Source organism: Schistocerca nitens, chromosome 6, assembly GCF_023898315.1.
Source record: "Schistocerca nitens isolate TAMUIC-IGC-003100 chromosome 6, iqSchNite1.1, whole genome shotgun sequence".
Lineage (NCBI taxonomy): Eukaryota > Metazoa > Arthropoda > Insecta > Orthoptera > Acrididae > Schistocerca > Schistocerca nitens.
Window position 1 is genome coordinate 35,832,030 of NC_064619.1, and position 27,653 is coordinate 35,859,682.

The 27,653-nt window shown below is 42.9% G+C and overlaps 1 protein-coding gene across 3 annotated transcripts in view; it reads left to right on the forward strand.

Annotated features, from left to right (window-relative positions):
• Positions 1–27,653, forward strand: part of LOC126263034 (sialin-like) — a 276,453-nt gene that overhangs the window by 98,773 nt on the left and 150,027 nt on the right. For all 3 annotated transcript variants that reach the window (XR_007546802.1, XM_049960003.1, XM_049960002.1), the window contains one exon: positions 7,267–7,441. Coding sequence is in view for 2 of the 3 variants with exons in the window: in XM_049960003.1 (XP_049815960.1) it covers positions 7,267–7,441 (175 nt within the window). In the remaining variant the exon portion in view is untranslated. The remainder of the gene's footprint in view (positions 1–7,266; positions 7,442–27,653) is intronic.

Consider the following 27,653-nt stretch of genomic DNA (forward strand, 5'->3'; position numbering starts at 1 on the left):
GCATTTTTAGATCTTTAAACTGTAAGCTTCACGATGTATATTTACTTAACCTGGTTTTGAATGCTCTATAGAAGTCCCTTACGTTGTTTCGTTTATGCTCCGATTCTACTTGTGTCAACTGAACTTTTAGATCTTCTAGTCTGACCCTCTTAACACTATTTGATCTTGTTTTCCTGGCTTCTATACAGTATTTTCGCTTCTTATCATTTTATATGCATTGATGGTGTTCCTGGTTCTCTGTGTTTTGGCGAATAGTTTACCACATTTTTCATTTCGATAGGGGTGTATACGTTTCTTTTTGAGGAGGATGGACCTTTTACTGCTTCTATTAAGTCTTTTGGGAAATGGAATTCTTACATTCTTCCTGAAGTGTAAAGGTATTTCGCTTGTGTCATGTATTTTACACACCAGGTGGAATAGTTTTGTCATGGCTGTCTCTTCTAAGAATCTCAATAATTCTGAGGGAGTGTTGTCTGCTCCAGGGGCCTTGTTTCCACTTAGGGTTTCAGCGCTCTGTCAAATTATTCTAACAGTATCACCCCCCCCCCCAAACTCATCTTTACCTGTTTCCTCTTCTCTTTCTATAATATTATTCTCAATTTGGTTTCCCTTATGGCCAGCCGGTGAGGCCGAGCGATTCTAGGCGCTTCAGTCTGGAACCGTGCGACCGCTACGGTCGCAGGTTCGAATCCTGCTTCGGGCGTGGATGTGTGTGACGTCCTAAGGTTAGTTAGGTTAAGTAGTTCTAAGTTCTAGGGGACTGATGACCTCAGATGTTAAGTCCCATAGTGCTCAGAGCCATTTGAACCCTTTCTTTCCCTTATGTAAGATCCAGTATATTTTCACTTTTCAGTTTCCTCTTATTTTCTTAGTACGTGTTTGTTATCTGAAGCGTTGATATTCATTCAGTTTCTTCTCTTCTCTCGAAAGGTCTCTTTAATTTTCCCGTAGCTGCCACATATCTTTCTCCCAATTATGCAAGCATCTGCAGCCTTCTATTTGTCCTCTAGCCATACCTGCTTAGCCATTTTGCACTTTATGTCCATCTCTTTTTTTAGACGTCTCCGCTTTCCCTTTCGCCCGCTTCATTTTTACATTTTCTTCTTTTATCAGTTAAATTTAATACATCCTGTCTGACCCAGGGATTTCATCTAGGCCCTGTGTTTCTACTTGCGTGATCCTCTGCTGCCTTCCTCATTTCATTTTTCAAAGCTACCCATCCGTCTTCTGTTGCACTCCTTTCCATCGTTTCAGTCAACCTTGCCTGATCCACCTTCTGAAACTCTTAACAACCTGTGGTTCCTTCAGCATATTCAGACACTGTTTCCTTAATTTCCTACTTTTTTACGATTTCTGCAGTTCTAATCTGTAGTCCATAACCAATAAACTATGGTCAAAGTTCACATCTGTTCCTGGAATCATCTCGACGTTTAAAATATGGGTTCTAAAACCTTCCAGTATCCCCAGGCCTCTTCCACCTGTACAGCCATATTTCACAATTCATAAACCAAGTTTTAGCTATGATTAAATTATGCTCTGTGCAAAATTCTGTCAGGCGGCCTCTTTCATTCCTTCCCACCAGACAACTTCTCGTAATATTTTTCCTGTTCTTTCTTTTCCTACTACTGAATTCCAGTCACCTATTACAGTAAAATTTTCGTCTCCTTTAACTATCTGAATAATTTCCTTTATCACATCACATATTCTTTCAGTCTCTTCTTCATATACGGAACTAGTTGTATTAACTTGTACTATTCTGGTGCGTCTTGGTTTCGTGTCTGTTTTACCTACAATAATGCTTTCAGTATGCTGTTCATAGTTGCTTACCCGCATTCCCAGTTTTCATTCGTTATTAGGCCTTCTCCTGAATTAGCTATTTACTTTTGAGTTGATAAATTAGCGCTATATCTAACTTCAACCTATCCATCTCCCTTTGAAATGTTGTAACCTACTTACCCGATTAAGGGTTCTAACGTTCCAAGCTGCGACCCGTAGAGTGTCAGCTTTGTTTTTCTTAATAACGACATCTTCCTCAGTAGTCCCCGCCCAGAGATCCGAATGCGGGAATATTTTACTTCCGAAATGTTTTATGTAAGAGGATGTCATAATCAATAAACTATTATTTTATCCATATTTTAATCTGTTGTGTTGGCAGAAGAGCCAACACTGTGTTACGAGAGGAGGCCGAAATGCACGCGTTTTAGCTCACGCAGGCAGACGTGAGGAGGGAAGGACTATACTGACGTGAGGTCTGGAACATGACAAGGAATTAGAATTCAGCAAGCGGACATAATTAGTTTGATACTTAACTTTAATCCATTAATGATGAACGTCGCTCTTGACGGTACATGATTCACAATATCCATATCAATAGTAACTGAATATGGCGCCTTGCTAGGTCATAGCAAATGACGTAGCTGAAGGCTATGCTAAACTGTCGTCTCGGCAATTGAGAACGTATGTAGTCAGTGAACCATCGCTAGCAAAGTCGGCTGTACAACTGGGGCGAGTGCTAGGGAGTCTCTCTAGACTAGCCTTGCCGTGTGGTGGCGCTCGGTCTGCAATCACTGGTAGTGGCGGCATGCGGGTCCGACGTATACTAACGGACCGCGGCCGACTTAAAGGCTACCACCTAGCTAGTGTGGTGTCTGGCGTTGACACCACATAATCTTACAGTAGAGCTGCATGCTCTCGGGAAAAAAATAATGGCTGCAGTTTCCCTCGCTTTCAGCCATTCACAGCACCAGCACAGCAGGGTCTTGATGGTTGATGTTACAAGGCCAGGTCAGTCAACTATCCAGGCTGTTGCCTCTGCAACTACTGAAGAGGCTACTGCCCCTCTTCATGAACCACATGTTTGTCGGAACATTCAACAGATACCCCTTCGGTACTGTTCTCTGCATCGTTGAGTCACGCAAGCCACTCCTGCTCGGGGGGGGGGGGGGGGGGGGGTGAGAAGATTACGTTATTACGTTACATAACGTACGTTTACGCTGCAGCTTCGGGGCTCGCGCCACGTCTTTTCGTCTGATGCACTGAAGGGCCCTTTCTCTTCAGTCAGCCTACTAAACAAGGGATTTTTACGTTTTTTTTTTTGGAAAAAATAATGAAGCAATCAACGTAAATATCTTTGCATATTATTTATCGATTCTTGGACCACATTTTCTAGTCTTCTTCAAAAGTTCAGTTATCATTAAGCCCCGCATCCGAGGAGTAAAGTTGCTCTGCCCCAGTATGGGTTGTGTAGATGACGGAAGTCCTGCCGTCTGCAAATTTTATCTGAAATCAAATAACAAAGAATTATCTTAATCTAAAGGATTTTCTGGTAAAACTATAGTTTTTACTTAGCCTATAATCGTATCTATTCTTATAAAAACTTATTATTTCCTCGTGCCGCTGCTAACCCAAAACCCTTTCGCTGATCCGCACGTGCCGCCTAGCGGACCAAGATCTCTGGCAAAGAGAATCTGTACCACTGACGACTCTTCCTCAGCGGCACAAAGTCGGAAAAATACAAAATAACTTTCGGGAAGGTCCCCCACACGGTACATGCGACACAACAGTGTTGACACTGTACGGTCGCACGTCCACTACTTAACACAGCCTGCTCACAAGTGACTCGTCGAATGCACATCTGTTGCTGTCACCTTACTGTATTTTACGGACTGTAAGACGCACTTTTTTCTTCGAAAAATTGCCTCCAAACTTCAGGTGCGTCTTATACTCGAAATTAATATCAAAATGGTCAGCGTTGGATTTAAAATTGCCGCCAAGTCTTAAAAATGGCCATATATTCGATGCCAAGGGAAACCTATCGCTATCTGACAACATTGGAATCAAGTGGCAGCAGCAGTGCACCGTTGCGACGAACATGAACTGTGGAGGATCACGAGCTTGCCAACTCCGTCTCCCTCCCGCACAAACCCAGAACGCTGTCTAGCCTCTGATGCGTCATTGCATTCTACTGTGCCAGTGAACTTGAATTAAAAGTGAGTTGTGTTATCGGAAACAGTACAATATTTTTGTTAGTAGCTTCTTTCGTAATGAAAAAAATTAAAGGTATTCATACGATGCGGGCTATAAGTTGAAAGTAACAGCAGATGCAGAAGAACAGCCGGCCGGTGTGGCCGAGCAGTTCTAGGCGCTTCAGTCTGGAACCACAGGTTGGAATCGTGCCTCGGGCATGGATGTGTGTGATGTCCTTAGGTTAGTTAGGTTTAAGTAGTTCTAAATTCTACGGGACCGATGACCTCAGATGTTTAGTCCCATAGCGCTCAGAGCCATTTGAACCATTTGCAAAAGAACATGGAAACAGAGCAGATGAGCGACATTTCGGCCCTCCACCAACAGATAAAACCATTAGCGATTGGCAGGCTAGTAAAGAAGATCTGAAAAAAATGAGGAAGACTAAATGTACAAATGAAGGACCGAATGCAAAACGGCCAAAACTAGAAGATGACATACTGAAATGCATTCAAGGACGCTATCAATCTGACATTGGAATTAATACAAAAATGATTCAAATACACGCTTATAAGCTAGCGCTACAGTGGAACTAAACAGACTTTAAGGGTGAAGTTGGTTGTTGCTACATGTTTATGAAGCGTCATTGACTTAGCATGCTAACAAAAACCAAAAACTGAGAAAATGCCATATGAGTATGAAGAGAAAATATTATTTTTCCAACACTTTATTATTCAACACTAAAACAAGACCTGGCCGGCCAGAGTGGCCGAGCGGTTCTAGGCGCTTCAGTCTGGAACCGTGCGACCGCTACGGTCGCAGGTTCGAATCCTGCCTCGGGCATGGATGTGTGTGATGTGCTTAGGTTAGTTAGGTTTAAGTAGTTCTAAGTTCTAGGGGACTTATGACCATAGATGTTAAGTCCCATAGTGCTCAGAGCCATTTGAACCATTTTTTTTGAAATACATATTTTATTGTTATTCCGGGAGTACTAAATTCACAACTGCAACCCCTTGGTGTCTCGACAAATAAACCATTTAAAGTATATATGAGAGAGGAATGGAACAAATTGATGATGGATGAAACCCAACATGAATTCGAGCCGAAGGGAGCTTTAAAACGACCTACAATCATACAAGTGTGTCAGTGGATAAAACAGTTGATGTCTAGAGTAAGAGCAAACATTATTGTTAAATCTTTCAAGAAGTGCGGCATGAGTAGCGCTCTCGATGTGAGTGAGGTCAACGATGACATCGAAAGGGAAGAACAAGGAGAAAGTTCAGATGACGATTTTCAGGGATTTTAAGGGTCGCGAATTTCCAGCATGCTTGAATAGCTGTGCGTCAGCAACTTCTGTTAATGAGTACAAAGAAAAACCAGTGAAAGTTTCAAATTTCACGTTTTTTATTCACTCCATGTCTAGTTCCGGGCCGGCCGCTGTGGCCGAGCGGTTCTAGGCGCTTCAGTCCGGAACCGCGCTGCTGCTACGGTCGCAGGTTCGAATCCTGCCCGGGGCTTGTATGTGTGTGATGTCCTTAGGTTGGTTAGGTTTAAGTAATTCTAAGTCTAGCGGACTGATGACCTCAGATGTTAAGTCCCGTAGTGCTTGGAGCCATTTTTTTTCTAGTTCGGGGCTGAGACTCATGGTTTTGCGCATTTTTGCAGTTACCACTTTCAAAGATGTTACGAAACTAACCATCGAGAGAATAAAAACAGTGAAATTTGCAAATTTGGCTAGTTTTTCGTTGTACTGATTTTAGAGGTCAGTTCGGTTTTATAAGCTATGAAATTTTTTAGTCTGCCTTTGCAACACGAATTCTTTACATACGAATGGAAAAACTAGTAGAAGCCGAACTCGGGGAAGATCAGTTTGGATTCCGTAGAAATGTTGGAACACGCGAGGCAATACTGACCCTACGACTTATCGTAGAACAAAGATTAAGGAAAGACAATCCTACCATTCTAGCATTTGCAGACTTAGACAAAGTTTTGACAATGTTGACCGGAATACTCTTTCAAATTCTGAAGGTGGCAGGGGTAAAACACAGGGAGCGAAAGGCTATTTACAATTTGTACAGAATCCAGATGGCAGTTATAAGAGTCGAGGGACATGAAAGGGAAGCAGTAGTTGGGAAGGGAGTGAGACAGTGTTGTAGCTTATCCCCGATGTTATTCAATCTGTATATTGAGCAAGCCGTAAAGGAAACAAAAGAAAAATTTGGAGTTGGAATTAAAATGCATGGAGAAGAAGTAAAAACTTTGAGGTTCGCCGATGACATTGTAATTCTGTTAGAGACAGCAAAGGACTTGGAAGAGCAGTTGAACGGAATGGACAGGAGTATATAATATGAACATCAACAAAAGCAAAACGAGAATAATGGAATGTAGTCGAATTAAATCGGGTGATGCTGCAGGAATTAGATTAGGAAATGAGACGCTTAAAGTAGTAAATGAGTTTTGCTATTTGGGAAGCAAAATAAGTGATGATGGTCGAAGTAGAGAGGATATAAAATGTAGACTGGCAATAACAAGGAAAGCGTTTCTGAAGAAGAGAAATTTGTTAGCATCGAGTATAGATTTAAGTGTCAGGAAGTCGTTTATGAAAGTATTTGTATGGAGTGTAGCCATGTATGGAAGTGAAACGTGGACGATAAATAGTTTAGACAAGAAGAGACTAGAAGCTTTTGAAATGTGGTGCTACAGAAGAATGCTGAAGATTGGATGGGTAGATCACATAACTAATGAGGAGGTATTGAATAGAATTGGGGAGAAGAGAAGTTTGTGGCACAACCTGACTAGAAGAAGGGATCAGTTGACGGGACATGTTCTGAGACATCGAGGGATCACCAATTTAGTATTGGAGGGCAGCACTGAGGGTAAAAATTGTAGAGGAAGACCAAGAGATGAATACGCTAAATGGATTCAGAAGGATGTAGGTTGCAGTAGGTACTGGGAGATGAAGAAGCTTGCACAGGATAGAGTAGCATGGAGAGCTGCATCAAACCAGTCTCAGGACTGAAGACCACAACAACAACAATGAAAAATTGTAAAAAATGTTATTTTTTTTTAAATTGCTTAAAAATTGTGGCGCGTCTTATGATCTGTACGTCTTATACTCCGTAAAATACGGTAGTTACTGCACTGACACCGCTCGTACGCACGGAATACAATCGGCCTCGGAACTCTTTGGACGCACAGTGGCATCATTCGTCCACATTGGCAGCCTCTACCCTCAGCCGCACGGCTCCCTCACACAGCCACACACAGAGGCGGGGCTCAGGGCTCACTCTCCACGTTTTCCAGGGCATGTCGTACCCGGCGGCGCAGGCTCTGTGGTCGCAGTGGGCGCCGCCACGCGAGCGCAGCGTGCTGGCCAACGTGGGCTACGCGGGCTGCGACCTGGGCACCGTCGTCGCCATGACTGTGTCGGGCGTCATCACCGCCAAGCTGGGCTGGCCCGCCGTCTTCTACATCTTCGGTAAGCAGCTCTCTAACTGACGGCCGATTGTGTCAGCTGCAACATCCCAGGAAAAATGACCCGACTCAGAGGACGCGTAAAGCCGTCGGCACAAGGCCCGACGCAGCTAAAGCCTAGTTTACACGACGACACTAGGTTGCGGGCAACTGCCCTACCGGCCACTGCGCATGCGCGCCGCGCGTGTGCGCAACTCGTTTCTGAAACAAAACACTGTCGGCGTGTTCCAACTTTGGCGACACTAAAGTGCGCGTCATATATCTTGGCGGCCGAGTTTAGGTTCGTTCTGCGCATCTGACGTCAAAACATACAGTCAGCCAATGAACAGAGAACGACGTTGCCAGATCTCGACTGTAGTACAGAGCACGGACGAGTGTCTTCAGTTTTAGAAACGTTCAGTCATAAATAAAGTAATAGAACAAAAGCAATGTCTTGATAGCAGACTTTCTTTTATAGACAGTTTGGAAAAAGCATTCTTTATACCAATTGCTTCATTTTCTATTAATTAATTAAACCAAACAAGCAATAAGACTCTTAATTCAGGCGATAGCAAGGAAAGGTGTTTGTATCAATTTCACGAATCGCTTTTTCGCAATAAAGAACAGCGGTAATTGTTTATTTCCTATTGTACTTCGACGAAGTGCGAGTAATTCATAGGCATACCAACAGTGTTTGTCAGAATTTTGCGTGACATGTTAGAGTCCTTATGGAGAAATATTGCAGGACGAGCTGCGTTAGCGTAATGGTTAAGGCATTGGATTGTGAAGGCGATAGGTAACGAGTTCAAACTTGTGCGATGCTAAATATTTTTTTTTTTATTTTAAAACAATATCAAAGTGTCTTACTTCACGAATTTTATTCGTTTGAATGCAGTTTTTTGAAATTTCTAGTGCTTTGTCTCTTCATTAACCCTTTCGCTGCTGCAGTCACGTGCTCCCCGCATTCCGCGCTGTGCGCGATTTTGTCATCACTGCACTGCTCGCCTGTGCAGACACATGGTGTTTCCACTGCTTTGACACACTTATCATTCGATTTCACAAAAACTATTTGGCCCAAAAATTAGATTTTTACACATCTTCTTGACTGATACCTTCCCCCCATAAATGACTTAATTTTGTTTCGATGTTCAACCCAGTTATTGTGCAGCATTAAATGTAGTAAACCATTGCACGAAATTTTGAAGAGTTTGCAGAGGTAAAAGTCCATAGCGTATACTTTCCGTATGGTCGATTTTAGTTGCCACAATGTTGAGAATGAAATGTGGACAAGGTACCTAAATTTCATATAAAATTTACTGTATAACAATATCTCATTTAATTTAAGTACCACATAGGTGTCGTATGTAATATTGAGAAATATTCCGTCTTTAGCGACTGTAATAAAAGTTTTATTTACACCGGGCGCGTTTGGCTTTATTTTAAAGCACTTCAGTCAGTCAGAGGAAGTGGGGGGAAGGTATCAGTCAAGAAGATGTGTAAAAATCTAATTTTTCGGCCAAATAGTTGTTGTGGAATCGAATGATAAGTGTGTCAAAGCAGTCGGAAACACCATGTGTCAGCACAGGCTATCAGTGCAGTGACAAAATCGCGCACAGCGCGGAATGCGGGGAGCACGTCTCTGTAGCAGCGAAAGGGTTAATGCGGCCGTGGTGGCTTTACTTCATAAACTGCGCGCTCCCCCCTAAACGTAAGGTTGCGAACTATACTGTACTATGGCGCTGTTTCTCTTGGCGCGTGCGTCGTGTGCAACTGGCAACGCAGCAATCTCCCGCGTCTGGGCGGGCATGCGCGAGCCGCCAAGATAAAAGAATTCAACTATAGTTGCACGCTATGCGCTACAGTCTGGAACCACGCGACCGCTACGGTCGTAGGTTCGAATCCTGCCTCGGGCATGGATGTGTGTGATGTCCCTAGGTTAGTTAGGTTTAAGTATTTCTAAATTCTAGGGGACTGGTGACCTTAGAAGTTAAGTCCGATAGTGCTGAGAGCCATTTGAACCATTTGAACTATTGAACTAGTTGCACGAGTTTTGAGGTTATGTGTGTTCGTTGAGTGTAGAAAAACTGAAATATGAAGTGGGGAACGGAGAATAGAGTTCGCTTTTTGGATATCTATGCTTTGCATAGGTGTTTGTGGGATTTCAGTGAGGCTGATTACAAAAATAGCAACATATTGCTGCCGCTGAGACAGTCATGTACAATCATAACATAGATGGTTTGACAATATCTGAGCTGCAGGGCAAAATTTATTGAGTTAGTAGCACATACAGGCCCGCATCTCGTGGTCGTGCGGTAGCGTTCTCGCTTCCCACGCCCGGGTTCCCGGGTTCGATTCCCGGCGGGGTCAGGGATTTTCTCTGCCTCGTGATGGCTGGGTGTTGTGTGCTGTCCTTAGGTTAGTTAGGTTTAAGTAGTTCTAAGTTCTAGGGGACTTATGACCACAGCAGTTGAGTCCCATAGTGCTCAGAGCCATTTGAACCATTTTTAGTAGCACATACACAACTGAATTAAGTAAAATACAAGCAAGTGTAATTCTAGCTGTGGCAATGCTCTCGTCTACAAGACTAAAATCCCATCGTTCGAGTTGGCCAACTCTTTGTTAAGGGATATTGTTGACAGGAGGGAAGGCTATACAAATTCAAGAAGCTGCATTCTTTATTCAATCAATATTCATCTATTTAAAACGTCGCTGCAGTGCTCATCATTCACATATATTAGAATTTTGAAATATTGCCACTCTAAAGATCTCTCTTCAAGAGAGTAGTTTGCAAACCATTCTCTGGCCGCGCGGGATTAGCCGAGCAGTGCCAGCATGGTAGCTCAGCGTGCGCGGTCAGAGGGTTAGCTACCTTCCGTAATAAAAAAACTGAGTGAACGGATCAACAAAGAATCTGAACGGCTGTCATCGGACGTCCGCCACGAACAAATTCATTGACCAATATAGAGCAAAATGAAAGCGGTCTAAGGCGCTGCAGTCATGGACTGTGCGGCTGGTCCCGGCGGAGGTTCGAGTCCTCCCTCAGGCATGGGTGTGTGTGTTTGTCCTTAGGATAATTTAGGTTAAGTAGTGTGTAAGCTTAGGGACTGATGACCTTAGTAGTTCAGTCCCATAAGATTTCACACACATGTGAACATTTTTGAAACCATTCTCTTCTTAATGCGGCCTGCTTCGAGTAATTATTGTTGCTAATGTTAATAATTACTGTTAATCTTAATAATTATTGGTGTTAATGAAATAGCGCCATCACCAACTAAAACCGTATCCTACATGGTCTAGTGGTTCTAGGCGCGCAGTCCGGAACCGCGCGACTGCTACGGTCGCAGGTTCGAATCCTGCCTCGGGCATGGATGTGTGTGATGTCCTTAGGTTAGTTAGGTTTAAGTAGTTCTAAGTTCTAGGGGACTGATGACCTCAGTAGTTAAGTCCCATAGTGCTCAGAGCCGTATCCTACAGCATGTCAAGTATTCTCAAGTGTGATGCACGCAATATGATATTCAATTTCTGTTCTGGTGATTCATTCATTACAGTACCTTTTTTCCTTATCGCATAGTTAACTCTATTTAGAAGAAACGTGAAAAGTTCTGGTGACAGTCTAAGATAATTAAAAGAACTTCTTGGATCTTCCGTTGTAAATTATTTCAGCAAGGATGCTGAGCAACCGACCTGACATCTTTTCATCATCCAGTCAAGAATCGAAACACGTTTCTTATTTTTTTCTTATGCAGCGATTCCACGCAACAAGCTTTAACTCCATCACAACTCGTGTAACGTGCAGCTGCCAAAACTTTCATTTCAGGCACGAATCAGGGACCCACAAAACGACGAAACTGAAGTGTGTTCTGGTGTCGCCGTGTCTACAGCATATTCCACGCAACGAGTGGCGCAACCCAATGTCGTCGTGTAAACTAGGCTTAACGTTGACGTGCACACGGGGGGATTCCCAGCGTCACGAGACATAGCGCTGCCGAAACATGGCACAAGCTGGTTGACGTGGTTTTGCGCTCTCAGCGCTCTCCAGTGGCGGTTGTCAGCTTTATTTGGTCGCTTACCATACAGTGAGTTTACAGAAATGGACACGAGGAGAATTCCTACATTATCTCTATTAAAACGAACGTTTCCTTTCCTCGCCATATGCCCCTTATGTTGTTCTGTCTGTGGCATACATTAATAAAAAACTTATATCCGCGAACGTGTTATAAGACAAAAACGAAAGATACATGTCCACTCAGGAAAGACATCAGACAGTAAAAGTTTACAAGATCAAACAAACTCACTCCTGACAGAGAGCGCAGTTATATTTGCATTACATCAAATATTACAGAAGTTATTTCTATTAACTTCATACGAAACTCCCAAAAACTTTTATAAAATGCGAAGGTGAAAAAAAAATTGGATAACCGGGGAACGTAAACCCTCATCCAATATGTATTTGGTTCCAGATCTTGTTACTACCGTCAACTACGGTGCGCTGGAACTCCGCTTAAATTAGCTTCATTTTCTGTACCTTCATCCCCTAAATGTTACTGACATTTAATTTAACAGATCCTAAGAAGAACAGCATGTTTTCATGAATCTTAAATGGGTCGGTGCCTTAAAACAGACTACTCTCATAACACACGAGTTATAATACGAAAATAACTAAATACGAAAATTCTTTAACCATCATTTGACATATCCCGTCATTTTATTACAACAAATCTTGTCAGTAACGATTCGTTCTCCAGACATTCAAAGTGCTAGTGCTTAGAAACAGCATGTATTCATAAGGTGTAACGTGCAGTGTAAAACCCTTCGAATATGGGCTTCTGCTGAACACGACAAAGACATTATGGCTTCTTGCTGCCTGCTTGTGACGTATGGAGCTTTCATGCTTCCTATTGGTTCTGACATGTTGTGTGTTTCACGTGATGAAATGGTTTCTGAACCAGGAATAGCAGGAAGCGACGTCAGAAAACTCGTAGAGCGCTGTGTCAACCTTAGCTAGGTCGTCCCGTTAGCCGACGGCGGTAGGGGGACAAGGGGGGGGGGGGGTGCCACCCCACTCTCCATTGTTGCCAAATTTATTCAAGATGGCGGCGATGACGTCATCCAAGATGGCGGCATGTAGACTTGGCAACAGCGTATGACGTCATCCAAGATGGCGCATTTTGGAGGGAGAATAGTCCAATTGTGCTACGTCCACTAACCTAACCTCAAGAAAAAATGGCGGGAAGTTTGAATTTTAGCGGGAAAATAGTCCAATTGTGCTATGTCCACCAACCAAAGTCTCCAGAAGAAAAAAAAATGGCGCGAAGTTTCAATTCCAACAGGATAATGCATGCAAAGACCGTACTTGTCTTCATTATTATTATTGATTATCATTCATTAACATTCATTATTATTCATTATTATTTATTAACATTCATCATCATTCATTGTCCTTTATTATCATTCATTATCATTTATTATCATTCATTATCATTTATTATCATTCATTATCATTTATTATTATAGGCCTACCTCCACTAGAAAATTGCGCCAAATTCAAATTCCAACACGATATTCTCTCGAAAACTGTACTTCTATATATTATTATCATTTATTATTTATCCAAGATGTCCGATTTTCTCGGTGATAAAGCCATTTTCCTTACATCCATAACAAAAATCTATCACAAGTTCAAATCCCAACACCATTATTGATCACATGTACGAGCTTTCTCCGTCACTTATCTTTTTTCACTGGTAACCTATCATAATCGCGTCAAATGATAAACTGCACTTATAGTAACGTAATTCACGTCCTTTGATTTTGCAGGTGGGAAGGGACTGAAGATTATATTTCAAGCAGTACAGTCATCACTTGTTCTCCAACACAGTCAGCACACACATCTTTGATATCGCAGTGCAGTCACCACGACATCCGCGCTCCAACTGAATTAGTTCAAATCCTCGCCACCCCCAGGCCAGCACGCAGAGACACTGCCTACGCCTGTCACGTGAGGCGGCCAACCACTACTGCGGGGGGGGGGGGGGGGGGGTGAGCCCAGCAATCGCTCCCACGTCGTAAACATGTTTTTGCTGGACACGCTGGAACTTGTCGAGTTCGACGTCACAGCGGCCCCTTTTCCGCTCACCATGTGTATTCGTCGCCTCCGCACATTTCCCGCCAAAATTGTCTGCCTCAGAGCTGAATCACACAACAGTCGACCGTTCGCTGCCACACTTTTGGCGCCACGTTCAAACCTGTCGATGCCGACCGCTCACGGTCCACCATGTGTCCCTGTGCGAGCGAGAAAGCAGTGCTACACTTCTGGCGGCAAAGTTTGCTCGACAATGGAATCCGCCATGACTATATAACAGCACGTTTGGACCGCACTAGAACGCCCACTAATTGACTCGCTCTCACGCGCGCGTAATAACTGTAAAATCGCTGTGCCGCGGCCCCGCTTACGTCACACACCCTCCATACACGCGACGGACATAGCCTTCTGTAAATACCTGGAAAATGACTCTTTATTTCAGACATTACGGTCATGTAGGTGTGTTCCAACTGACTTCTCCATGCTCACACAGTGAAACTCCAGAGCACAGCTGACGTACGCGAGGCCGGCTGAGCCCGCTCCATCGACAGCTCCCTGGCTGGCTGATGTCAAGCGACCAACGGTGCTCACACAGCCCCCACACCCAGCGCGCCAGGTAGGCGTCGGCGAGCAGCGCCTCAGGGTCCAACCACAAACGGTCAGCCGCGCTTGTCTCAGAGTCCGACTACGTAAACATCTTTCTGCGACCGCGAGCACTTAACGCCGGACACGATGGAACCTGTCGACTGCGTACCGGACAAAGGATACATTTGGCGCCAGAGTTTGACTGACAGTGGAATCCACCATGACCGTATGACAGCGCATTTGCTCATCGCGAGAATGCTCACTAATTCACTCTCACCACCCCACTATATTAAATAATTGAATTTACAACCAGCGCCAAGTTTGACATCTGCCAATAAACAGAGCTCACTTGCGCTTCCCCCACCAACCTAAGAAAATTGTTTCAAACTAAGCCACCAGCACTCAACCTCTTCCTACACGTTTCTGGTAAACAGACTCACCCTGCACTAGGTCCACGGATGGAGGAACAAATTTACTTTATTTAGGAATGGAGTATATGTATCACACCGACATACCCCACATCATACAGACATGCAAAACACTCCTACATAACTCATTTATAATGTTCTAGACACACGCTTGCTAATTGTAAACAGTTAAAAATTACTCATAGCACAGCCTACAGTCATGCGAGCCGCTCGTAAACAATGCAAAACATTCAGCTCCAAATAGCCAAACAACTGCTAATTTTCGGAAATAATTTCAGTGCATAGGCTGATGGAAGGAGCAACGAGTGTACTTTATTTATTTGTGAGATATATTTTTGAAACTTTTTACTTCTTATAGGTTTCGATATGTAACGCTCACATAAGGCAGTTTCTGAACTCCAGTAGTGTACTACACTTGGCAAAACAACCACACCCATTAAGATATTCATTCCAATCCAGACCTGTAACTCCTCTACAGATAAATTTGTCCAGTTATTTCTCTACTCACTCACATTCTGACCGGATTGCCGTTATTGCGCAAAAACAGCTCATACTGGGCTGTTCTGCTCGGGGAAGTAAGGAAGGGCTGCACTCTATTTATTTGGAGCCCTTTTATTTAGTCGTGGATTATATTTGCCACAAAACACCCGCACTGATCCCACTGTGGTAATCTGACACAGGCCAAAAACACGTAAACAACTCCTAATTTCACCACACAATAGCAAACAGCTCTTAAATGATGCAGTACACAATATCAGCAGACGAGCTCTGTACTCTTAAACTCTCCAAATAAAGTATCGCACAGTGCACAGACGTGCCCGCAAAATAATGCAACAGACGCGCCCAAACACCACCAGCTGCCAAACCGACCAGAAGTCTCTGCTCGGCCTCCCCCAAACATGACCTCAACACAGTCGCATTCACACCTATCACCGGAGAAACTGATATCGCCTATGCGCCTTAGATTACACTCCAAGGCAGGCTACGCGTACGTGCGGTCGGCGGGGAAGGGGATTCCAGAGTCTCCAGCCAAGTCCAGTTTCCGAGCGCTCATGACAGCCGACACATGTGAAAGCTGCATTGTTCTTCTCATGTATACCGCCGGCGTCTCAGATCTGGACCTGCCTTCACGTCTATTCTCAGAATAGCTCATAGCTCATTGACACACTCGATTAACGCGGCCGGGGAAAACATTTACTACTCGCATGCAACCGAGATGGTGACGGAAAACCAGTCTCTCTGCTCTGCACTGCAGGCGCGTGTAATCATTGAGAACACTCTATTTATTTTTTTCGAACAACTTATTTAACCATACAGTGTATCTATCACGCTATCACAAAACACCAATCCCAGATGTGCCCTGGGCCATGTTGCACAGCCCACAGACACGCACCCAATCATAATTTCAGTACACACTATAGCAAGCTGCTAATAAATTATACATCACACAGATGTGTAGATACGCTCAGTACTCGTAAACTATGCTAATAACGCGTAGCACAGCCTGCAGATCCGCTCGCAAAATAACTCAGCACACGTGCGAAGGTACCCCCCACTCTGCACCATGCCCACAGGATCGTGAAGTCACCCATCTGTCTGATTTCAGACCTCGCACAGCCCCTGCTCGGCTCCCGCAAGCGTGAGTTTGCGCGGTCAACGCGCTCGTCAGCGGTCAAAGCACACACATACGTCTGTCCAGGACCGCGATCCCGAGCTGCGACCACCGAACGCGGGTGAAAGTCAACTTTATATCAAAGTAGCATAATTCCAAAGCGCAGCCTCCATACGCTAGACACATCATAGCAGCACATGTCTTTACCTCCTATGACACTGTAGCACACCGCACATTGCTCCTCACACATTACACGGCCCTTTAAGGGGCTCCGGAACGCCCTATACTTGCAATGTTAAAATAACGCTTATAAATTACATCTTTCCTCACAAAGTATTTGAGGTAGGAAGTTGAACTTTTTACAGATTATTTATTGGAATATGGGCTACAACTTAACACAGGGATTTTACAAAATTTTAGTTCAGTTATTAAAGATGATTTTTTTCAATTGTAATGAAAATTCACAACATTTTTTTGCAATTTTTTATTTATATATTCAAAAATATACAGTTTTTTTTGGAAAAAGGCTGTGTTAAATTATGCAGAAGGTACTGTGTAACATTTACTGAAAGTTTGAAACAAATATGTTTGGAAGATCCTTAGAAAACATGTAATTAGTATGAGAAAAAAAAAGTTTTGGGAATCGAGCGACAAAGATTGGATTAACTTTTTAGTGCATTCCAGGTCCATAGGATGGATTATCTTCATCCTCTGCAAACTCCTCCTCCAGCTTCCTCTTGTTCCTCCTCCTGTTTACTCATGCTTGTATTTCTAGACTCTTTACAGTCCTGTCTGCAGCCCGAAGGCGTTCCTTGTCTAAAGCAAGCATCGCTCGTACCATGTTAGAACCTATCTTCATTCCCATATTTCTAAATACCTTGCACCTTACAATGTTGCCATCATTGAAAGTCGCAACAGCATCATACACACCAAAGTGAAGTGTTTCTATTCCAACAAATACAGTCTTGGGGATTCTCGACCATATAACACTATTTACACTTTCATTGGGGTTTTGAGTTTTTCCGTGAATACACTTTTTCAACAGTTCAGGTGCTGCTAAGTCTCTGAAAATAGGTTTTATCACCTCCATTATTGCATGAGGCAGACTATGCTTATGAGTGTACACTTCACCAGTTAGCAATCCTTTGTTATATTTACACCAACTGTCTTCTTCTTTGGGACACAAGCTATGTTGGGGATTTTCATCGGTTGAAGAAGTATGAAAAAAAAGAGCCCAAACAGCCTTCTTCATTTCGTCGACACTTTGTGTATTTTGCCTAATAGCCATTCCATAATAGTTCTGTATTTTGTCAATTACACTGTCAGTTAACCTTCCCTTCCCATCCAACCCTTTACCATCACTGAGTTTTTGTTTTCTGTACGAAGCTTTCAGTCGCCGAAGTCTTGTTCCCATTCGCTTCTGTACGTGTCCAATACACTCTAATTTCTGCACTACAACATCATCACCATAGGGCTTCAGTCCTTGAACATGTTTGAAACTTTTAGAATCACCGTCACCAAGGTAATTAACATATCGCACTTTATCACACGCCTCAGAACGCTGGAATATACTGGCAACACCAGCCACTTCCATTCCTCCACTACTGCCACTATAGTTAGCTTTGCAATTATTTTCATGTGTACCTTTATATTTTTGTGGACATCTACAATACTTTGATATTACTGCTACATCTAAAACTTTCCCTGTATACATACTGGTGGCAGATACTACACCATGAAGAGATGTGTGTCCCCGTTTATGCCAGGTACCATCGAACGCTGCAGTCAAATCTCTGTTACCATTATTTTCCATTACTGCCTCTTCCACAGCGTTCTTCATAGATTCTATACAGACATCTTCTACTTTAGACCCTATTAATTTATTATAGGTCGTAAACTTGGTTGGGGGATTTGGAAGATTCATGATGCCACAGAAAATTGCACCTGCAGTAGCACCCTTACCAACTGAACGCAAGGAATAAACAAATCTAATGTTGTGTTCGTAGATTTTGCTACCATTTTCTTCAGTTGCAGTTACTGCAACACGGTTCCAAAAGGTGGTCATGTATGAACACTTATCACATTTCAGTTGTATTTCACTAGCAAGTCCTACGTGCTTTATTATGGAGAGTTCCAGACCAACTTCACTACAATGAATACATTTTACACAGTTTGAAAAAATTCCTTTGAGAACCGACATATCAAATATTTCATTCACATCCGATTCGCCCATAAAACATTCATAGTTTTCACTCATTGAACCAAGCTTCTCTGGGAAGTATTTTCTTTCCCACTTTGACTGCTATGGGCAGGTGTACTTGAGAGGTTAGGTTCACTCACTTGGTTATCGTCTTTATTGTTTACAGTAATAACACATACCTTTGGCTTTCCAACGTTTCTCCTTTTCTTAAAAGCCTTCAGAGGATTTCTAATAACTTTACTTTTACTCATTATTATACTTCAACAAAACAGAGACTCAAGAAACAGAATTAATTACGAATATTTTCGAGATAACGATAGAGTAAATAAACATGAAACAATCGACAATCACACCAGCGATATATATTGAACCATCACAGGTTAGCCACAACACATACTTTATCTCACATCACTAAAATGTACCTGATGAACACGGACGTTAATAATAACACCATTTGACAGCAGTTTAACAGCGCCACAGTGGGTCACGCCCATGTAGAACACATTTCAAAAAAAATTTAAAAATAGTTGTAGTCTTCGGAATTGAATAAATTATATATCTATTAAAAGGTAATAGTCTGCAGATTCAGAAAACGCAAAAAAGTAAAAATTGAACTTTTCATGATTTTGAGCCTTTCCGGAGCCCCTTAACTAAACATAACTACACATCCCTGCTCTCTCCTCGTCGCGTGACCAGCCATCTAAAAACCTTCTCAATATTATTCTTACTTTACAACATTTTTTTTTAAATAAGATCTAATTTACACCTCCCACCGCAACTAACCTCACAACCGTCCCACCATCAACATACGCAAACGTCCTCAACCTTATCTTGACACTCATATATCACCCCACACACCATGCCCATCAATCAATTTACCATTCTCATCCCCTCTTCTCGAATTACAAACGTAGCCTCTATCTAAACACCAATCAACTCATCTTTCTCGCACTTTCAACAGTAAAATTAATTTTACACACACCCAGAAATACCAAACGCAATTAAAGAATCAAACTTTTATACAGAGCATCAAGCACATACGACAATATTCGAAGCCTGGTCCATATTTACCACCTCAACCTTCAATTACATATTGTTACCATTGCCGCAACATTCTGCCAGCGCTCGATTTGTACCTATTTTTCCGCTCTTAACTGTTGTCACTAGCAGTCGAATATCACTATCTATAGATTGCATAAATTTCCACATAAAAAAAATCTCGCCCCGCTGTTTAGAGACTCCTATATCCTAACACATAGCATCATTCAACTATCACTTGCTCTTATCTAATAACTCATCCATCAGGTCTGGGGGCAAGGTCATCCCTGTCTTTCTTTCTTTCAGCAGCATACAGCTATTTTTTTTTTACAGTGGTAGCTAAACTGTGCCATCAACTTAAGATCACCATTCGCGAAACGTATCTTCAAATACGTAAACACACTTACTCAATTACAAGCGGTCCCACTGAGGACATGACCTTCAGTATTACAGTTCTTAATCCAATAACCACCGAATCAAGTACTAAATGCTCAAACTAATCCCATAGCGCCTTACAAAGCGAGTGTCCGAGCGCTGGTGGCATGTCAAAGCCACATAGCTGTCCATCTAAACAGCCGTCTACTCAGTCCCCAGGACTAGAATGCTGAAGTGGGCTCTACCTATACCTGCTCTCCAGCTATTGTCTAACGACATACAGTGCACAAATGGATTCCTGAATAGCGCAGATCTCTATCTCCCCCTTGCATCTCCAACAGGACATGTAAACAGTGTCTCCCCCAGCCAGCGAACCCGACGTCATTCACCCTTCGCTCACAATTTCCACTCGCCTATATAAAACCATATTCACTCCTGCCAAAACTCACTTAATAATAAAAAAGCATTCTCCCTTTCTAAGCATAGATGAGTATGCATTTATCTTCACCCGTCTTATCTCTGCAATTTAAGTCGGAGAAATACACAATACTCCGCCCGAATAACTCAGAGTGCAACCATCCAAGAATTCCTAACAGCTCACCAAATCCAACACCTCAAACTACAAATGCCTATATGAACAAGATCATATTAAATATACACACATGCTGCAGAGACCCCTTTAAAGTTTGATCATCCATACTCTAAGCGAATGAGAAGCTGCCTCTAGCCCTTGTTCAAACAGTGTTTTCTAACACGCTTTTGCACATTGCCGAGCATTTCGTCTTTCTGCCACGACTTCGAAGTCATTATCTGATTCTAAACAGACATTAACAAGGACTGATGCATGGTCTCTCACAGGAAACTATACCTTGCACCTTATAAATTATATTCTTACAGTCGATAGCATAACATTGAATGTTTTTAAATAAAGGACACCTACAACACAAGGAAAATAGAAGAGCCTGCTGGCGTTGTAGCCACTTCCCTCGAAAGTGATTGACCACCTCTACATTTAAACTCATATGTCGCAGTGACCGAATAGTTTATAACTCTGCATTCAATTTCTAGTTATTGGTCATTTTTGCACACAAGTACAGGATCACCGTTTTCAGTGCTAGCAACCCTGGAAGTTATGGTCCATCAACCAAAATTTCTCCCCCAACTCAAGCTAGCATTGTCAGTCAATCATTATGTCGTACCCAATGCACAGATGCGATGGATAACACACCACCAATCTACTGTAATATTATCCATCACAGCTGATATCGCGAAAAATTTTACAGTAAGTCCAGCACCTGCCAATCATGTGACAGCTTGTTTTCTTAATTTCAGTATCATAGCTAAACCATACATCCTCTACTTTGCAAGTATCATTGCGACCATTCATAGCTCAGTATGTCCATTCACACTTAATTCTCGAACACATAAAGACGATCAAATTATACCAGACGACGCTATACATATTTCTAAGACCTCGCGCATAGTACTCCATCAATCTCTGTGCATATGGCGGTCACAGAGCTATCTAGTCCTCTTACGTTAAAAGACCATCCTCACCTCGGCATTGACCTACCTTCCCCGCAACATCGCTACGCAATTATTCCTCAACCGAGCAGACGAATACAGCTACACTCCACCTCTCTTGACTGAATAGAGCTTTCCTAGTCCTAATCCATCCAAGTGCACCACATTTCTCGAAATGTAACCAAGTCTTGGAGCTTAGCACACCATATCGATCTATAGTAACAGATCTCAAAGTGCCTTAATTTAATAGCATACAGTTAAGAAGAACAAGAATGGAGCGATATTTATACACAACATAGTTCGATAGATTTTTAAGCAAATCATCCAATCTATCATGTGTAAAGTATTGTTCTAGAGTCCATGATCGGTGCACCGAAGGTTCCGGTAGGTGAGAGAGGGGGAGAGAGAGAGAAAGAGAGAGAGAGAGTGAGAGAGAGAACATAAACACACACACACACACTCCTAAGACTAGAACGTTCAGCACTTAAAAACGGGCAATAACCTTAGATCGCTTACTTTTCCGTCCTGTCAGACATACATCCTTCTCCCCAGTCACCTTACGTTGAGTTATCTCTACCCCAATCGTAAAACTTTTCCTTTCTATGATACGAGCCCAATATAGCCCTGCGGACACGTCTAGTGCCCAATGATCACACCAGATCACAAGTCAGAAATAATACTATTACTCCATCAGGTCTATATAAAAAATGATAGTTATTAGCAGCCAGTACAGCCTACAAGCAAACAGATACGTATAACAGCAGTGTCCAAGATGTGAAAATTAAAATTCATCCCGTCACCGACTCTGTAAACACCCGTCTGTCGGGTAAGTGTGTACACAATGATTACAACCCCTCACAAATACCCACAGCTAACTTAGTTATGACGCTGAAGTCTCGATTTTACACCGAGCATGCGGCAGGGTGGGGATCGCGTAAATCAAAGTGCATTTAGAGGAATGTGTCAACCTTCATCACACATGAGATGGAAGTCCTCTGTTGACCGTCGGGTTCACCGTTAACGATCGCAAGTAGACAGCGCTTTAAACCACATACCGAACACGTAGGTAAATGTTTTGCATTATTTACGAGCGGCTCGCATGACTGTAGGCTGTGCTATGAGTAATTTTTAACTGTTTACAATTAGCAAGCATGTGTCTAGAACATTATAAATGAGTTATGTAGGAGTGTTTTGCATGTCTGTATGATGTGGGGCATGTCGGTGTGATACATATACTCCATTCCTAAATAAAGTAAATTTGTTCCTCCATCCGTGGACCTAGTGCAGGGTGAGTCTGTTTACCAGAAACGTGCAGGAAGAGGTTGAGTGCTGGTGGCTTAGTTTGAAACAATTTTCTTAGGTTGGTGGGGGAAGCGCAAGTGAGCTCTGTTTATTGGCATATGTCAAACTTGGCGCTGGTTGTAAATTCAATTATTTAATATAGTGGGGTGGTGAGAGTGAATTAGTGATCATTCTCGCGATGAGCAAATGCGCTGTCATACGGTCATGGTGGATTCCACTGTCAGTCAAACTCTGGCGCCAAATGTATCCTTTGTGTGGCACACGGTCGACAGGTTCCATCGTGTCCGGCGTTAAGTGCTCGCGGTCGCAGAAAGATGTTTACGTAGTCGGACTCTGAGACAAGCGCGGCTGACCGTTTGTGGTTGGACCCTGAGGCGCTGCTCGCCGACGCCTACCTGGCGCGCTGGGTGTGGGGGCTGTGTGAGCACCGTTGGTCGCTTGACATCAGCCAGCCAGGGAGCTGTCGATGGAGCGGGCTCAGCCGGCCGCGCGTACGACAGCTCCGCTCTGGAGTTTTACTGTGTGATCATGGATAAGTCAGTTGGAACACACCTACATGACCGTAATGTCTGAAATAAAGAGTCATTTTCCAGGTATTTACAGAAGGCTATGTCCGTCGCGTGTATGGAGGGTGTGTGACGTAAGCGGGGCCGCGGCACAGCGATTTTACAGTTATTACGCGCGCGTGAGAGCGAGTTAATTAGTGGACGTTCTAGTGCAGTCCAAACGTGCTGTTATATAGTCATGGCGGATTCGAGCAAACTTTGCGGCCAGAACTGTAGCACTGCGTTCTCGCTCGCACAGGGACACATGGTGGACCGTGAGCGGTCGGCATCGACAGGTTTGAACGTGGCGCCAAAAGTGTGGCAGCGAACGGTCGACTGTTGTGTGATTCAGCTCTGAGGCAGACAATTTTGGCGGGAAATGTGCGGAGGCGACGAATACACATGGTGAGCGGAAAAGGGGCCGCTGTGATGTCAAACTCGACAAGTTCCAGCTTGTCTAGCAAAAACATGTTTACGACGTGGGAGCGATCACTGGGCTCACCCCCCCGCAGTAGTGGGTGGCCGCCTCACGTGACAGGCGTAGGCATTGTCTCTGCGTGCTGGCCTTGGGGTGGCGAGGATTTGAACTAATTCAGTTGGAGCGCGGATGTCGTGGTGACTGCACTGCGATATCAAAGATGTGTGTGCTGACTGTGTTGGAGAACGAGTGATGACTGTACTGCTTGAAATAAAGTCTTCAGTCCCTTCCCACCTGCAAAATCAAAGGACGTGAATTACGTTAGTATAAGTGCAGTTTATTATTTGACGCGAATATGATAGGTTACCAGTGGAAAAAGATAAGTGACGGAGAAAGCTCGTACATGTGATCAATTATGGTGTTGGGATTTGAACTTGTGATAGATTTTTGTTATGGATGTAAGGAAAATGGCTTTATCACCGAGAAAATCGGACATCTTGAATAAATAATAAATGATAATAATATATAGAAGTACAGTTTTCGAGAGAATATCTTGTTGGAATTTGAATTTGGCGCAATTTTCTAGTGGAGGTAGGCCTATAATAATAAATGATAATGAATGATAATAAATGATAATGAATGATAATAAAGGACAATGAATGATAATGAATGTTAATAAATAATAATGAATAACAATAAAGAAAAGTTAGGTTTTGCAGCCACAATCATGTTGGAATTTTAATTTGGAGGGAATTTCTAGTGCAGGGAGATCAATAATAATAAATAATAATAAATGATAATAAATAATAATGAATGTTGATGAATGATAATCAATAATAATAATGAGAAGTACAGTCTTTGCATTCATTATCCAGTTGGAATTCAAACTTCCCGCCATTTTTTTTCTTCTGGAGGCTTAGGTTGGTGGACGTAGCACAATTGGACTATTTTCCCGCCAAAATTCAAACTTCTCGCCATTTTTTCTTGAGGTTAGGTTAGGGGACAAACACAATTGGACTATTCTTCCGCCAAAATGCGCCATCTTGGATGACGTCATGCGCTGTTACCAAGTCTACATGTCGCCATCTTGGGTGACGTCATCGCCGCCATCTTGAATAAATTTGGCAACAATTGAGAGTGGGGTGGCACCCCCCTTGTCCCCCTACTGACGGCCTATTGGAAGTGTATCCTTGACAGCTGCAAAGCTGGTGTTCACTTAGACCCAGCAGCCCCTCGTCTTGATTGATTACAGAAGTTAGTGTTGTCTCAGTCTCGTTACTAAGAGGGAAGATCGACAAGTAAAGCACAATAATTTTTTTCTCTCCTGGTGTTGCAGCTCAAATGTTGAAACTTCAAGACGATATAGTTTGTGGTTGACGCTACAGAGGGTATTTTGTTTTCATGTGCATCTCTAGCGGGGTAGCCTGAACTACGAAACTAAATGGCGTGCGTGTTACTGTCGTCAACATGTGAAGAGCAGCGAGGTGTAGTTCGATTTTTGTGGGCCAAAGGGTATAAACCGAGTGAAATTCACAGGGTGTAGCGTCTATGTGGACGACAGTACGGACCGTGGCGATGTCTCCAGGTGGTGTGTATTCTTCCAAGACGGCCGTGTGAACCTTAGTGATTCGCCACGCTCCGAGCGGGCGGTAACAGCTGCAACCCCGCAGAATTTCGCACCTATTGAGGCAGTACTTTTCAACGACCAGAGTGTGAAATTGCGTACCATATAGCAACACTTCAACATTTCCTAATCTGCGGTGTACGATATTATTCATGACACATTGAAATTTTGTAAAGTTAATGCTCGCTGGGTTCCTTAGAACTTGACAGACAACCAGAAAGGCCAGCGCATGATGATAAGCTTGGATCTCCTTAACGTGCCTTACGCTGCACAAGGACAAGGACTTTCTGAAAGGAATCGTCGCTGGTGACGAGTCACTACGTACCCTAAACCGAGCAGGCCTCTACAGAGAGGAAACATGCTGGTTCCCCAGTAAGAAAAAAAAAATTCAAAGTGGCTCATTCTGCCAGGAAAGTGCTTGTGACAGCCTTCTGGGATATGCATGGTGTGTTATTGGCGGACTTCGTTGAACACGGGACCATTGTGAATGCTGCTATCTCCATTGGTGGACTTCACTGAACATGGGACCACTGTGAATGCTGCTGCCTACATTAAAACGTCGGTTGAGTTGCGTCGTGTGCTTCGTGACAAACGCCATAATATTAATGCTGACCGTGTAAAGCTTCTTCATGATAATGTTCGCCCCCATGGTGCTGCTCCTGTTCGTGAGAAAAACGCCCAATTGGGGTAGGAGGTGCTTCAGCATACACCATGCATTCCGGACCTTGAACCGTCGGACTTTCTTCTATTTGGTCGGCCAACGAACGCTTTGCGACAGATGCGGAAGTGAAATCAGCAGTTCGCAGATGATTATGCTCCAACCAAACGGACTCCCGTGAACAGGGCCTGCCCGCATCTCGTGGTCGTGCGGTAGCGTTCTCGCTTCCCACGCCCGGGTTCCCGGGTTCGATTCCCAGCGGGGTCAGGGATTTTCTCTGCCTCGTGATGGCTGGGTGTTGTGTGATGTCCTTAGGTTAGTTAGGTTTAAGTAGTTCTAAGTTCTAGGGGACTGATGACCATTGATGTTAAGTCCCATAGTGCTCAGAGCCATTTGAACCATTTTGAACAGGGCCTACTGAAACTGGTACCTCGATTGAAGAAATGTATTGAGAACTTTGATTACTATGTATAAAATTAGGTAAAAGATGGAAGTTCATTTGTGATTTTTTTGTTTTTTTTTTTACCGCTTAATCTTTCTGCTAATAAAATTGTTGTGCGTTACTTTTCGAAGTTCCCTCGAATATGCAAGCTCAGATGCGGTAGCCTTGTTTTAGTCCTGCAGTGTTTATATTTGTATTTCTATCCAAATGTTTGAGTGAAGCGAAAGCAAGACTCCCTGGAAATTTCAGAGTCAATTTTTGTCCGAATCTTCGTAGACAAGCGAAGAGTAGGAAATGAACAAATAGGGTGTCAATTTGACCAGCGTGAGGTTCTAGTGTTGCAAACAAAGACTTAATTCCATGAAAGTAATCAGGGTGATTAAGATAAACTTAATTGGTGGTTTGATGGAAAATTATACGATGAGTATTTGTTTGCATTTTCATAGGCAGTAATCAGAGTAATTAGGACAAAATATGAAACTAAAAAATTTTGAAAAAATGCGGGCGTATGTTCTGTGTACTGACTTGTCAAAAAATAATAAATAAAATAGATTAGTGAAACATTTTACGCACCGTTGTATGATGCTCGAACTCTTGTACAGAAAACGAGATGCCGAATGGGATTTTAAAGTTCAGTGTTTCGCTTAGGACCTTATAATTTTGAAAAGTACTAGAGGGTGTTTCTCTGGCGAAATTTCAGTCTGTGATCTCCTTACGACACTGATGTATGAGCATCTCAGCTTCTGTATGTGATTTCGAGCATCTTTCAAAGGCTCTTCAAATGTTCCTCAAAACGTTTTAAGAATTTACAGTTCAACCAGACAAAAATCGCCTAGTACTCTTTAAAGTTCTGAGACTATACACTAAACATTGAACTTTAAATCCTCAGTCAGCACCTCATTTGCTGTATTCGATTTCCATCATCGTTTAAAGGTGCTTAAAATGTTTCCGTCATCTATTTTATTTCTTACTTTTAGACAAATCGTTTCACAAAACATTTGGGATTGGAGTGCCGTAATGGTCACGTAAATAAAGAACCATTACAATGTGAAGACGTTATCACTTGGCCTGCTTGTCGATTGATTTTACACTAGTGTGCTAAACTCAAATATGAAGTCTATGCACAGAATCTGTGGATCCAGGAGGATTTAAAAGGTTCGTTATGAAAGTGTTTATGACAACATTATTTTGTGATTTCCTTTTTGTTACTGTTGCGGATGTAATTTTGCAATGCAAGTGTGCATCTTGGCATTAAACTCATGACGCGAAGTTATTATGAACTGTTAGCGCAGTTAACTGCTGAATTATCCTCAGATTCCACGTCCTTTGTCTTCCGGATGGTGTGTTGGTCCAACCACATATAGCAAAATGTGATTAATACAGTTTTAAACTGAACCTTGTACC